Here is a 13546-nt window from a genome sequence, read left to right as displayed (position 1 = left end):
CGGTGTTGCCCCATCGACTTCCCCAATGCGACAAGATGCATTTCCTTGCTCTGGAGCTCATCTAGAAAGTTCAGTACGTTCTCCATAAAAGTGTTTGGAAGCCGACCGACTCAGACATAGAGAAGCAGAGCAAAAATATGGAATATCAAAAGAGTACTGCCACACCTTATTTATAAGAATCAAGGAAGCTGACATCCAAGGTGTTCAATTATAAAGCATTGATTAAAAAATAAATGACATCTACATTTTGTATTTGATTATCTTATTATTATTGCAGCGTTGCTTTCAAGAATCAAAAGAACCAGAGAATTAAATGCACAACAAAAAATGTGTTAGTGCAGATTATGAGGAGATCCAATGATATGTAAGAGAATAAGCATGACAAAGGAGAGCCCGCTAACAGAAGACCAAGAGGCCACGTATCCGATTAGATGCGGTAATTTGTGCCATGGTTGAAGGTCGATCGAGCCATTAGAAGGAATAAAAAATTATATTATGAACAAATCAGACTAAATCAAAACATATAAGCATCTGAGCTAACCACTATAAGAAAGCTAGGTGAAGACATCGATTTATCTTCCAGTAGATCCGGCCAGAGGAAAAAATCCAGTTCCTCGCTATTATCAATTATCCGACGAACACTCCCGAGGTTCCTCTTTAGGAACCAAGAATTGGCAACAAAATAGAGTTCTATAATCATCCCAATAAATCCTCTTGTCGACAAATGAACTGTCTATCAGGTTACGATCACTCTTTGCTTGCTAGCTTAGCCTCATTTTATCGACAAAAGCACATCATCCAAAGATCGATGGCCGACAACCAAACTATATCAATCGATTGGCAACGCTTAGCCAGTCGAGTTAGTCCTGCTAACCCAAAGTCAATTAAGCTCAACCAACTGGTAACTCCAACCCAGCCCACCTGACAGAATTAGCCTCACCGAGCCAAAATCATACTAGCTCAGTTAGCCGAGCGGGAGAAAAGTCGGGCAATAAACTCATATATATATATATATATAATGTATATATATATATATATATATATGCAAAAATATTATTTTTATATATTGTACCATCTTTCCTATAAATAGGGAGATCATTAGATGAATGAAGGGAGACTTATTTTTGTTCATTATTGTTCAGTGTTTTCTCTCTCTACATTATTACTTCGGTGTGATTCACGAATAAATCATGATTCAACATAAATACTTCTAAAATATTTCAGATATATTATTATTTTACTTCAGCAAATCAAACACCCACTTGAGTTTTTTATTTTTATTTTTTATTTTTTATTTTGCTTAAAAAAATAGTTAACGAATGATACAATTTAAATACTAACAATTCAAAGAATAAAATATGTTTTACAACATTGGGATTTAATCAAAGAATCGTACATTTCCTAAACTTTTGGAAGACATTTTTTTATTTACATATCTAACACCTAAACTTCAATGTTTACGTACAGGCTGCTCTCTTTTTTATATAATAAAAAAATATATTTCACTTTTTTAATAATAAAATAGTGATTATTCACAATGACCCATTTTAATCCTAAAATTTGTAGAAGTGTTAAAATTATTGCCAAATTTTTTAAGGGTCTGTTTCGGGCAGCTTGTATGTTTCAGGATAAACAGCTTATCCTGAAATGCGGCTCCCCCCGCGACTGCAAGGGTCGACCCGCAGCCTGCGTTTAGAGTAAAAAACCCAAACGCGGCATCAATGTTTTCAAAAAACGCCCAAAGCAAACGGTTGTCACAACCCTAAATTAAGACCGAAAGTAATAGTCTCCATCTAAGACTATTAAAGCTCAATTTTAAAATTATCGGTTACCATTCTGATACGTCTATAAATTCTCAGATTAAAATGTAAATTGTCATAGACTAATTTGACATTTTATTCAAATTTGATACGAAAGATTTGGATGGTATAAATGTGTAATTAAATTTTAGATATTACATATGTAAATTACATAAAGAATTAGCTGGTATGATGTAAATGACCCAAAACATTTCTCCACTAGGGGTGTAAACGAGCCAATCGCTCGTGTTCGGTTTGTTTATATTTCGAGCTCAAAAAATGTGTTCGTGTTCGGCTCGTTTGCTTAGCGAGCCAATCACGACCCGTTCACGAACAAAGAGTCATTTTGACAACTCTAATTACGTAGTCATAAGATGTTAAGGATTGGGGCAATGTTTAAAACATAATTTGAATCTAATATAATAATTTTTATTCTATTTTCTTAATTAATACTTGTAATTGATTATAAATCTTTGTAGCGTTGTAGTCAAATAAAATTTTTAAAAATATTACTACATATAAATATTTATTTTTATTATTCGTGTTTAACTTGTTCTTAGACGAACGAACTGAACACGAGTTGTTCAACAACGAGCCATTTACACTCTTTATTAAAACGAGGGTTGGTACTCGTCCATTTCGACCCTTATTAAAAAGTCATAAAAGTTACATAAAGGTCAACCGCCGCCATACATTGACTTTATTTAACATAAAATCAAACAAAAAATAGGTTGCACATATGGCGTATGTGCAATAAATAATTTTAAATATTGCAAATACAACTTTATTTTATTTCAGCAAATCAAACGCCCCACTCGATGAAATCTTTTGCTTGGCTAAACAAAAGTAGTTTACGAATGATACCATTTAATTACTAACAAATCAAGGAAGAAAATTTCTCTTACATTACTAGGATTAAGTCAAAGAATTGCACATATGTTATGCTTTTAGAAGATTTGGGGTCCGTTTGGGACAGTTTATTTAGTGCGGTGACCTTTTGAAAACGCACCTGGACTGTTTGAGTAAAATGCGTTTTGACAGCTTATGCGTGTTGAAAACGCTGAAATGAGCGTTTTCAACACCGCACATATCTAGATGCAGTGGCAGTTTTCTGGCTGCGGTATGACTTCTCTAAAAAAAATAAAAATTTCGAATAGCCACCACATCTAGTTTATCAATAGATTATTTATAATCAGCTTATCGGCAAATTATTCAATAAGCTGCAGCTGCCCCCATACAGACCCTTACATACATGCCAATATTTAGAAAAATATGTGGAGCTCTTATGAGGACTCCAATCAGGATCTGCAATGTGTACAGACAGACCCACCCATGTATTAAATTACTACTACTATTATTATTATTATTATTATTATTATTATTTATTAAAATGGGTCTGTTTGTAAACGTGACAGATCCTAATTGGAATTTTGAAGTAAAACCGAGTTTAAGGTTTAGGGTTATAATAAATGACTCATTATGCAATATTTTTTTAAACACACATATTGATATACAAAATTTTAATGTTTTTTTTTTGGATTTAATTTAAATTTAAGATCAAACTCTATAAATAATGTATTGCTAATCAAAGTAAGATCTTGTAAATGCCAATCAATCAACTTCGTGTATAGAAGAATAAGATCAGGACATGAATGCCAATTTTCTTCCCGTCGGCGAGTTGACACTGGAGAGCAAGCAGCGACCGGCTGCGGCGGCGGCGGCGGGAGTGGTGGAGGGAATGAGGGTAACTCGTGGGGTATTGCCGATTCAGCCGAAGCCATGGAAGAGTTTATTGTCGGCATCGATTGACCTTATGGAGCGAGTGGTCGTGAAGCTGACGCAGGACTCCTCGAAACACAACCTCTTCCTCGCCGGAAACTTTGCTCCGGTGGCGGAAGAGACGCCGCCTCGTTCTGATCTCGCCGTCCGCGGCTCTCTTCCGGTGAGACATCGGTTTTCCCCTGTACCGCTCTGCTTCAATTTTGAAATTACACATCTCACCCCTAAACTTTCATATTTACACAAACCACTCAGATCTTGAGGAAATATTGCACGTAAAAAAGAATTAAAATTTATTTTGTAACATAAGAAAATATTCCTCCCGTGTTATTCAGGTGTTATTGTGTGTTATTCAAGTGTTATTAATGTGTTATTGCGTTGTTATAACATCGGAAATATTCTCAGAACACTATATCTCCTGAATCACATACAATAACACCTGAATAACATGGAATAATACCAGGAGAATATTCCCATGTATTACCGGACCGATTTTTTTTTCTCTCACCTCCACGTGGCACACAATCTTTATGTAGTTATATCTCAACATATAAACTTTCATACTTATTTAAATAACACTTCGGTGCATTCAATTTTAAAAAGTAATAATAGTACTATTTTTAATATGATATTAAATATTTTAGTATATATGTGTAAATATGATAGTTTAGATACATTAAAATTATGTGTAATGCATTTAAATATAGTAAATAATAGATCAATCCAACACTTAGAACTATTTTTCATGAAGAATTTATTTTAAATATTTTGAACCAATATTTTTTCTTTAAAAATAATCAATAATTTAATTCTTAATACATTAAGAAAATGATTATATTTAAAATGATGTTGATACATTGGGTTAGCTTTTTGGGTTAATGAATGTTCATCCTCTTGTTGAATCTTAATGTGTTTATGAATCACACTCAATGAATAGATCATAAGAAGAGAGAGATATATAAATATTAAACATTAAAAGTATTGTTGATTAGTCATTTCTGTTAGACTATGGGCCTACCGCTCGGCTACCCTCCTACTCAGTCGGCTGATATTAGTGGGTCTTAGTTTAGCAAGACCGGTCAGCCTTTACTGGACTTTGAGTCGACAATATTTTGCTCAACCAGCTTGGCTTTGTAGTTAGGCTATTATAGTGTCGTTGTCCATTATTGAACATTGGATGAAGAGCTCATATTGGAAGACCGAAGCATGACAATCAGACAAGGGGTGAATCAGTATAATTCAAAATATAACTAATTTTTTTACGAAGGGGTCCATTGAGATGTTCGTGGGTTATGTTTTTACCAATTCTTGATCCCTGATGAAGAATCTCAGGGGAGCCCATGAGACAGCTGGCGGTACTGAACTTTTCCCTTGAGTCGAATTGCGACGATAGACAGATCAACACCTTCACTCGGCTTAATTAGCCCGAGCCCTTCGTTCGCGTGGCCTACGCGCGACAGCCTCCATCCTCGTTTCAGATGATTGCATATGATGCAATGTGTCTTTTGGTCTCTCATTAGTGGGCCCTCCTCAGTCATTTTTTATGTCCTAGTCTATTGAATCTCCTCGAGATTCGTGCCGTCTTTGACACCAGAAAAATTCAAATTAATTGTTTTTTTATTATTTTTTTCTTGGTTTTAATAATATCAAATCATAACTTGAAAAGGAAAATGATATTTTACATGAAATGGTAGCCACCCTATTGTTTTGAAATGATATTTTCCATATACCAATTTGTCTTATTATTATTATTATTATTATTATTATTATTATTATTATTATTATTATTATTGGTTTTGTAGACTTTGAAGATTTCATATTTGCAGGAGTGCTTGAACGGAGAATTTGTTAGAGTTGGTCCAAATCCCAAATTTCCTCCAATTTCTGGCTATCACTGGTAATTATTTCATTAAACAATCATCTCATAAATTGAACTTTGCTTTTTTAATGTATTATATTTTGTAGAAATATAATACTAATAATAATTATGGGCAGAGATGTAAAGTATAGGGCTGTAAACGAACCGAACACGAACGAATAGAGCTTGTGTTCGTGTTCGGTTCGTTTGAAATTTAGTTTGTTTGAAATAAGGTCGTGTTCGAAATTGTTCGTGAAGTCACTGTTCATGTTCGTTTCTTAAGGAACGAGCCGAATACAAACTGTTCGCGAACGACGAGCCAGTTTGAGATCCCTAATAATGACTTTTTTTTTGTTTTCTTAGGTTTTTCGTATTGTATGAATTATATAACTTATATTATATAAATATATAATATCTATATTAATATATTATTATTATTAATTTATTATATATTATAATTTATAAAATGTAATTTTTTAAATTATCATAAATTTTTTATATATAATTATTTTATATTTCGAACAATAACGATTCGAACACGAGCGAATGCATCATTGTTCGTGTTTGATTCGTTTAACTAACCGAATGAAAAAAAATTGTTCACGTTCGTCTAATTTACTTATCGAATGAATCGAACACGAACTCATTGACGAACCGAACACGAATTGTTTGCGAACAACGAGCTTTTTTGAGAACCCTAATCTTGTACGAAATAAAATGCGGTATTTAAAGACTTTAGCAAGACTCTTTCAAGGAAATAATTAGAAAGGTATTAATAAGGCAATAGTACGTAGATTGCAATCTGAATGCTATTATAAGATTGATCGAACTAACAGTCGAAGCCTTCAGTCGGTGGCTCACAGTTTCCTTCTAAAGCCTTAAACCAGTTGCTCACATTTTGCTTCTAAAGTTTCAATCTACGTGCTCGCGATGTGTGGGACCCACAAATTCGTGTCATTAATTTAGCAAAAACAAATATAAGAAATAGATTTTAAATGCTTAAAATTAGGTGGTAGATGTATAAATACATGAGAATGGAGGGGTATGAATGTAAATCTTAAAGTATTATCGCAGCATTCCATATTGTTCTAGTAGAAGTATTTATTATTTATTTATTTTCATTTTGCAGGTTTGATGGAGACGGGTATTAAAAAGCAATTCTTAATCCCCCCCATAAATTCCCACCTTTTTATTTTTTTTTCATTTATCTTTATTATACTGAAAATTAAATATTATATATATATCATTTTAGGTGTTAATTTATTATGAAAATGTAGAATTATTATTAGCATAGTGGGTGTGGTGGATATTTAGCTATTTTATTTTGAATTTTTATAAGATCAAAAAAAATTATTTAGGCAAATTTACATACATACCACACAATTTTTAATGGATTTACAATATTTTTATGAGAATCTATTTTATGCAGAAAACTTTATATATGTATACTTATGGCTCGCACCATGATACCGTATGTCCAAATGACTATGTGACTCTAATCATGACACTGTGCACATAGTGTGGTGTGATTCATGTCATCATCTTTAATTTTTATTATCGAAAAACATAATATCTTCTGAGAAACTCTAATATAAATATTTATTATTCGCTTAACTTATAATTATCTATTTGTAGAAGCATTGCTTATAAGCATCATATTGATTATTATTATTATTTTATGTTTAAAAGGTCCATGAGTTAAATAAAAGAGAATTTTGACATTTTCCATGCCTTAGTGTGTTCTAATTTATGAATTATGTAAAGAGAAGTGCTATACTATAACATTTCCCTTTTCCGTCGTTCCTTCTTATAGATGAGGCCCTCTGGAGGGAAAAATTATTGCGTGCGGTGTCCGTTCTGGACCGTCAAAAATTTAGAGTGGGACCCACTCTAACAATAAAAAAAAACAAAAAAATGTATTTCAGTGGTCCAGATCGGACACCGCACACAAATTGCGTGCAGTGTCCGTACACAAAAAGCGCTCCTTTGGAGGATCGACACATTGCTACAGTATAAATGGCAGGAATTTCTGATATAGACGCGTGATATAAATGTTGTGGTGTAGGGCTCGATTCTGTTGGTGATGTAATAATGTTTGAAAGTATATTTTTATTATGTTGCCAATTAACATCTAATAATCATATATATATTTCTTCATTATTGGACTTAGAAACTTAGGGGCTATTTAGGATCACCTTTATTTTCTTACTTTCTATGTTTTTATATTTATTTGATTATGTTTATGTTTAGATTTTAAATAAAACATGTTTGAGTATTTGATTTAAGTATGTTTTCTTTTAAAATTACATAGAAATAAAAAATAAAAATATATTATAAATAAACTAAATAAATATATAATAAACAAAATTAATCGCAAATAAGCAATTAATAATCAATTTAATTAGTTTTAGAAAATGTATGTTTATCATATGTCATGAGCTTAGCATAAAAGAAGATGTTGACAACATGTGCTTGTATGATAATGTCACAGAATGATTCATGGCTTGCGCATTAAAGATGGAAAAGCAACATATGTTGCTCGGTATGTGATGACATCCAAGCTTAATCAAGAAGAATATTTTGGGGCAGCTAAATTTAACAAGGTTGAGTTTTGTTACTTCATTGGGAGCCTTTCTCATTTTGTTATAGAAAAAAAGTTTAATATGAAAATTTAAATACATACCACAATTCTCTTATATTTACATATCTATGACTTAAAATTTGATATTTATATTTATAATACTTTGGCATCATGAACCTATATATGAAAATGTGTACTTCACTTTTAAAATGTTAGTCGCAGTAATATTTTTTATGTGATATGATAGATTAGAATGTTGTGTATTTAAAAATGAATGGTTAGGTATTATATATGTAAATACGTAAGAATTTTGTATAACTGCTTCATTAATAGAGAAAAACATTCTTCTGGATAATGAATTTTTTTCGACATGCATCTATGTGATAGAGCCCTCTCTTATTTTCTATCTAAATTTCTTATCTTCTTTGTTTGAATTCATTTTGTTAATTGAAAAAATGGAACTAACTATGATCCCTCTATTGCCCTAGATTGGGGACCTCGAGGGACTCTTTGGACTATTTATGGTTTTGATAAAGTTCCTCAGAGAAAAATTTGTATTGGATGTCTCATATGGGACTGGAACAGGTAGTTCAATTTGTAATTGCATCATATTCAGTCATGCAAGAGATTTGCTATGATTTGGCACGCGGATTTCATATTATATAACCATTATATGTTATAAATTGTTACTTAAATCAGACGAGAGAACCATATGCTTAAGATGTCAAACTTATTAACATAAATAAATATGAAAGCAAACTTTAATTCATGAGTGAAAGGAGATTTTGGTCACTAATCTTTCAATACAATAAGATTTTTCCTTAGAGAATGATCTTCATATTCTTTTGATGATGTGTCATTTCGATTGATAATCATAACCATGTTTTGTAAGAGAGCATATTTTCTAAATAAATGTGTCTTATTTAAATGAACATGCCACTTTTGAAAGATATCATCTTATCATAGAATGTCTTATTAGAAAGAGTTTTTCTTATCATATTTTTCTAATATTCAATCATATAATTAAAAATATAAAATTAGATCTCCACCAATGATTATTCCATATTTAATTTTATAGCTAAAATCCTATTTTTTAACCTTAATTATATCACCTTTAAAGGGGTTAAATTTTAAAATAGTATATGATACACATTTAATTACATGTATAGACCTACATATTTAATAATTTTTTCAATATTATAATGATGAAGACTTTGAATGCTAATAAGAATACAAACTATCTATTACTTGATTTTAGGCAATACAGCTCTAATATACCATCATGGCAAGCTTCTGGCTTTACAAGAAGGTGACAAACCTTGTAAGTATATTTATTTCTTTTCGCCATATATCATTCTCTCATGTTTAATGATATATTGTCTTATGACATGCTCTAAATTCATAACATTTTTAACTTTAGAACTCCTTAAAGTTGCATTAAAATAGTGAAGCAGTCTATGGATATTTAGAAATAACTTTCTGTATTCTATAGATGTCATCAAAGTTTTAGAGGATGGAGACTTGCAGACTCTAGGCATATTGGATTATGACAAGAGGCTTACACATTCATTTACTGCTCATCCAAAAGTTGATCCAATCACCGGTGAAAATAAACTCATAAATCCACATTATGTTCCTTGTAGCACTCAAAATGTTAACTGTTTCTCTTCACTTGTTGGATTTGGGATGCAGGTGATATGTTCACGTTTGGTTACTCATTTAAGCCTCCTTACCTTACTTATCGTGTCATTTCCAAGAATGGTGTCATGTTTGATCCGGTGCCGATAACGATACATGAACCTGTTCTAATGCATGACTTCACCATCACTGAAAACTATGTTATTTTCATGGATCTTCCTCTGTGCTTTCGACCAATGGTAGCAACTCTATCATGCACATGATCATGAAATTTAAACTAATTTTACTAGCAAATTGGGGAACTGTAAGCTTATCATTTGCATTTTGAATTACTTCACAAAAAAGATTTTTTGTTTTTTTTCATTGAGAAAATGTCAAGATGAATCCTTCGACTCTTTGCATTGGACTGGTTTAGTCTGAGGGTTCATCAAAATGTCAAATTAGTCACAAACTCTTTTAATATTGGTTTGAGGCAGTCCTTAGACTCGTTTAAGAGAATGGCTATTTTAGCCACCATTAGAAGAGTTCAAAGATTACTTCAACATTTTATAGATCGTGGGATTAACATGTCCCCTATAAATTGTTAGGAGACCATATTAGTATTTTATTCTTTAATGCATCTTGGAAAAGCATGCTTTAAATGAACATTATTTTCAGGGATTGGTGAAGAGAAAATATGCCCTTTCATTCGATTGTATGAAGAAAGCTCGTTTTGGCATACTTCCACGATATGCGAAAGATGAACTTCATATTAGATGGTTTGAGCTTCCAAGTTGCTTCATATTTCATAATGGTAATTTTCTCATTTTCTCTTTATAAATTTTATTTTTAATTTTCTAGTAACACAGTAGGCACTTGCATGGTTTGACTTAACTACAAAGAAGGATGAATGAAGGCTTTACCAGTTTCAAGGTCTCTTATAAAATATGCATGTTTTAGAAAACTTTCAAGTAGTCTAGAAATTCATTTAGCTAGTTTGATTCTTAATATGCTTTCTTAAACACATTATTGCATTATCTAGAGGAAAGTATTTATACTTGATGAGTATGAATTTCATCACACTTTGTATGTCATCTTGATCATTCATATTTTTGTTCTTCATCCCTTTTAACTTTGATCACATCGATATAAAGCTCATGGTTCCATACATTGATGATGTTTGTTTTTCTATTAGAGTTAGATCTGTGAAGAGTATAAGCCGTGTCTACTGAATCATAACTTCTTCGAGATGTAGTTTTTTATGTGAAGTCAATTTTTTTCTCCCCTGCTCATAATTTTTCTTGTGTTAGACTTTTCATTTGTTTTATTCTTTTTACCTTTTTGAAAGAAAAAAAAAGCAACTTGCACATATGCACATATGTGCTAGGCCTAGAACTAAAGACCTTGTGATTGGAAACAAAGCACTCAACCACTAAACAAAGTGGACTGCAGTATCTCATTCTCTTTGCTCCTTTTATTGTTCATCACATCAAATTTTGGGGCTACAAATGAAGCAAGCGCTCGACAAGCTACTCATGGCTCGGTTTGATCTTCTCTTCTCGCTTCGTTGGCACTGTCTCTCCACTTGCTCTCCTTTCACAACTACTATAAAACAAATTGATTCCTGTTGTTTTCCAATCTGATTACTTTAAATTTTCCTCTTCTATCAGCCAATGCCTGGGAAGAAGGTGATGAAGTTGTTCTTATTGCATGCCACTATGAGAATCTAGACTTCGAATTTTTCAATGGTGCTCCAAGAGACCAGACAGAAAGTGCTGAGAGTCGATTGTATGTTACAAATTAAGAACTACTTCAGCTTTTTCTTCATTAATATGCTCCCCCTTCTGACATTTAATTGTTATTTTAGGTACCTTATGAGGTTTAATATGAAGACTGGTGCAGCTACTCAGAAGCAATTGTCAGCACCTAACATAGAATTTCCCAGGATTAATGAAAGTTTCACTGGCAGGTAATTTTGAAATAAAAATGCATAGAATTGGGCCATTAATATCGTGTGAACCGGTCATTCAATCGGTTTGGTCCAAGCTCAGAATCGTTTCTGCATAGAACCAAAATTGAGAACTAGGGTTGGATCGGAGAACCGATGAATCGGTGCACGTTTTAAAGAACCGGCCAGTTCAAATATTATTCAATTTTACTATTTTAGTTTTGATTAGATAATCGGAAATAAGAAATTTAAATTAGAAGAAGAGAAACTATTTTTGTTTAAAATTTGTATTTATAATATTATTTAAAATATTCAAAAGAATTATCTTGAATTAAAATATTAAAAAGTGTAATATATCTCTCTATCTCTTTGAAGCTTAATGAAACATGCAAATGAATCACGTGAACTCATTCTCTTCTAATTTTTGCTTTCTTCTCTCATTCTCTTCTAATTTTGCTCCAATTTAACATTTTTTCTTGCAAGTTTCCATCTTTTTCTCCCAACATAAACAACTAAGCTTATTTCCACAATGGACCCTGTATCATGAACTCTGAATAAAATACATACTTATTCAGGATTTTACTTTACATAATTCACCTTGGATTTTGCAACATTCATTTATTCACACATAAATTCATCTTTTTCTCTTCATTCCATGAACTCAGGAAGCAGCGGTATGTCTACAGCACCATTCTGGACAACAAGTACATAAAAGGCATCATAAAGTTTGATCTTCTCACCGAGCCTGTAATTTGTCAGAGCCAGCTTGAAGTTGGAGGCAATGTGGCAGCCATTTTTGAGTTTGGAGCAGGAAGATTTGGTTCAGAAGCCATTTTTGTGCCTCGTACAACAGATGCTGCAGCTGAAGAAGATGATGGCTACTTGATCTTCTTTGTGCATGATGAGAATTCTGGGTACCTGTCTTTCTCCCTTTTGCAGGAACTTTTAAATCTATCAATATGCAAGAAAAAACAATAATTTGCAGTTATTGTTTGTACCAGAGAGTAAGAATCATGCTGTTCATACATCATATAATTGCAGGAAATCTGAAGTGAATGTGATTGATGCAAAGACAATGTCCCCTGAGCTTGTGGCAGTGGTGGAGTTGCCATCCAGAGTGCCGTTTGGATTCCACTCCTTATTTGTAAGTGAGGTGAGCAAATACAACTCCATGAGTTCCCCAAAGAGTTTTAATCATTATTATTGCGCGCTAGCAAATTTGCGACGGTTTAATGTGATTTCACGTCATAGTATTATATAAAGATATTGCACACACACAAATAAAAGAGATGAACATAGGAGAGACTTAACATTATGGAATCCTACTCTTTTTTGTAATCGAAGAAGGCAGAATTATAAATCAATGCACTCGAGTTTAGCATTTGTAGTTGTAGTAGTGCTAGAAGTAGTGAAGGGATAACGACTACAATCAGGCAATTTTTGTGATAATGATCAGATAGTAATTCTCTAACAAAGTTGCAACAACACTCGAACGACAGTCAACGGATTATGACGGTTGTGTGGTGATGGTGGTGGCTAGATGATGAGCATTGTCGATCATAGGATGGTTGTGGCTATAGTGATTGTTGGAGTCAGATGCCAAATAGAACTTTAGAGTTCTTCATGTCATAATTGTTTTTATAATAAACTGATTTGCTTCTCTATTTACATTTGGTATTTGGCAGGAACAACTCCAAATTCAACAATCATAAGCATGATGGCCAAATACAAAGTGGTTGGACTGGATAAGCACACTATTTGATTTCAGTTAATCATTATTTATTCTTATTGCAATAGTGTTTTACCAAACTCAGTTTTTTTGCAGAAATAAAATATTGTGTTTTCTCTATTTATATTGATACTATAAAAGATTGTGTTTTAACTAACTCAGTTACATATATAAGTATATTTATGTAAGTTATCCTAAGGGGGTTGAAATGTTGTAGAAATCTCTTTAGAGAGAT

General features: G+C 32.4%; 1 protein-coding gene across 1 annotated transcript; it reads left to right on the top strand.

The window, feature by feature from the left end:
• Positions 1-3447: 3447 nt before the first annotated feature.
• On the top strand, positions 3448-13294 carry LOC110020712 (carotenoid 9,10(9',10')-cleavage dioxygenase-like). Its single transcript, XM_020718904.1, has 14 exons — positions 3448-3741; positions 5405-5475; positions 6566-6580; positions 7928-8039; positions 8506-8602; positions 9276-9338; positions 9510-9620; positions 9710-9894; positions 10313-10448; positions 11305-11422; positions 11502-11603; positions 12248-12496; positions 12624-12735; positions 13268-13294. The coding sequence occupies exons 1-14, from the start codon at positions 3448-3450 to the stop codon at positions 13292-13294; spliced, it is 1692 nt and encodes a 563-aa protein (XP_020574563.1).
• Positions 13295-13546: the final 252 nt, after the last annotated feature.

The sequence above is a fragment of the Phalaenopsis equestris genome, unplaced genomic scaffold (assembly GCF_001263595.1).
Source record: "Phalaenopsis equestris unplaced genomic scaffold, ASM126359v1 Scaffold000107, whole genome shotgun sequence".
NCBI lineage: Eukaryota > Viridiplantae > Streptophyta > Magnoliopsida > Asparagales > Orchidaceae > Phalaenopsis > Phalaenopsis equestris.
Note: the sequence above shows the minus strand (reverse complement) of the source record. Positions and strands in the feature narration are given on the sequence as shown.

Coding starts and splice junctions, on each gene's coding strand:
- LOC110020712 (XM_020718904.1), top strand. CDS start 3,448: ATGAATGCCAATTTTCTTCCCGTCGGCGAGTTGACACTGGAGAGCAAG. Junction 8,603..9,275: donor CTCATATGGGACTGGAACAG/GTAGTTCAATTT, acceptor ACTTGATTTTAG/GCAATACAGCTCTAATATAC. Junction 10,449..11,304: donor TTGCTTCATATTTCATAATG/GTAATTTTCTCA, acceptor CTCTTCTATCAG/CCAATGCCTGGGAAGAAGGT.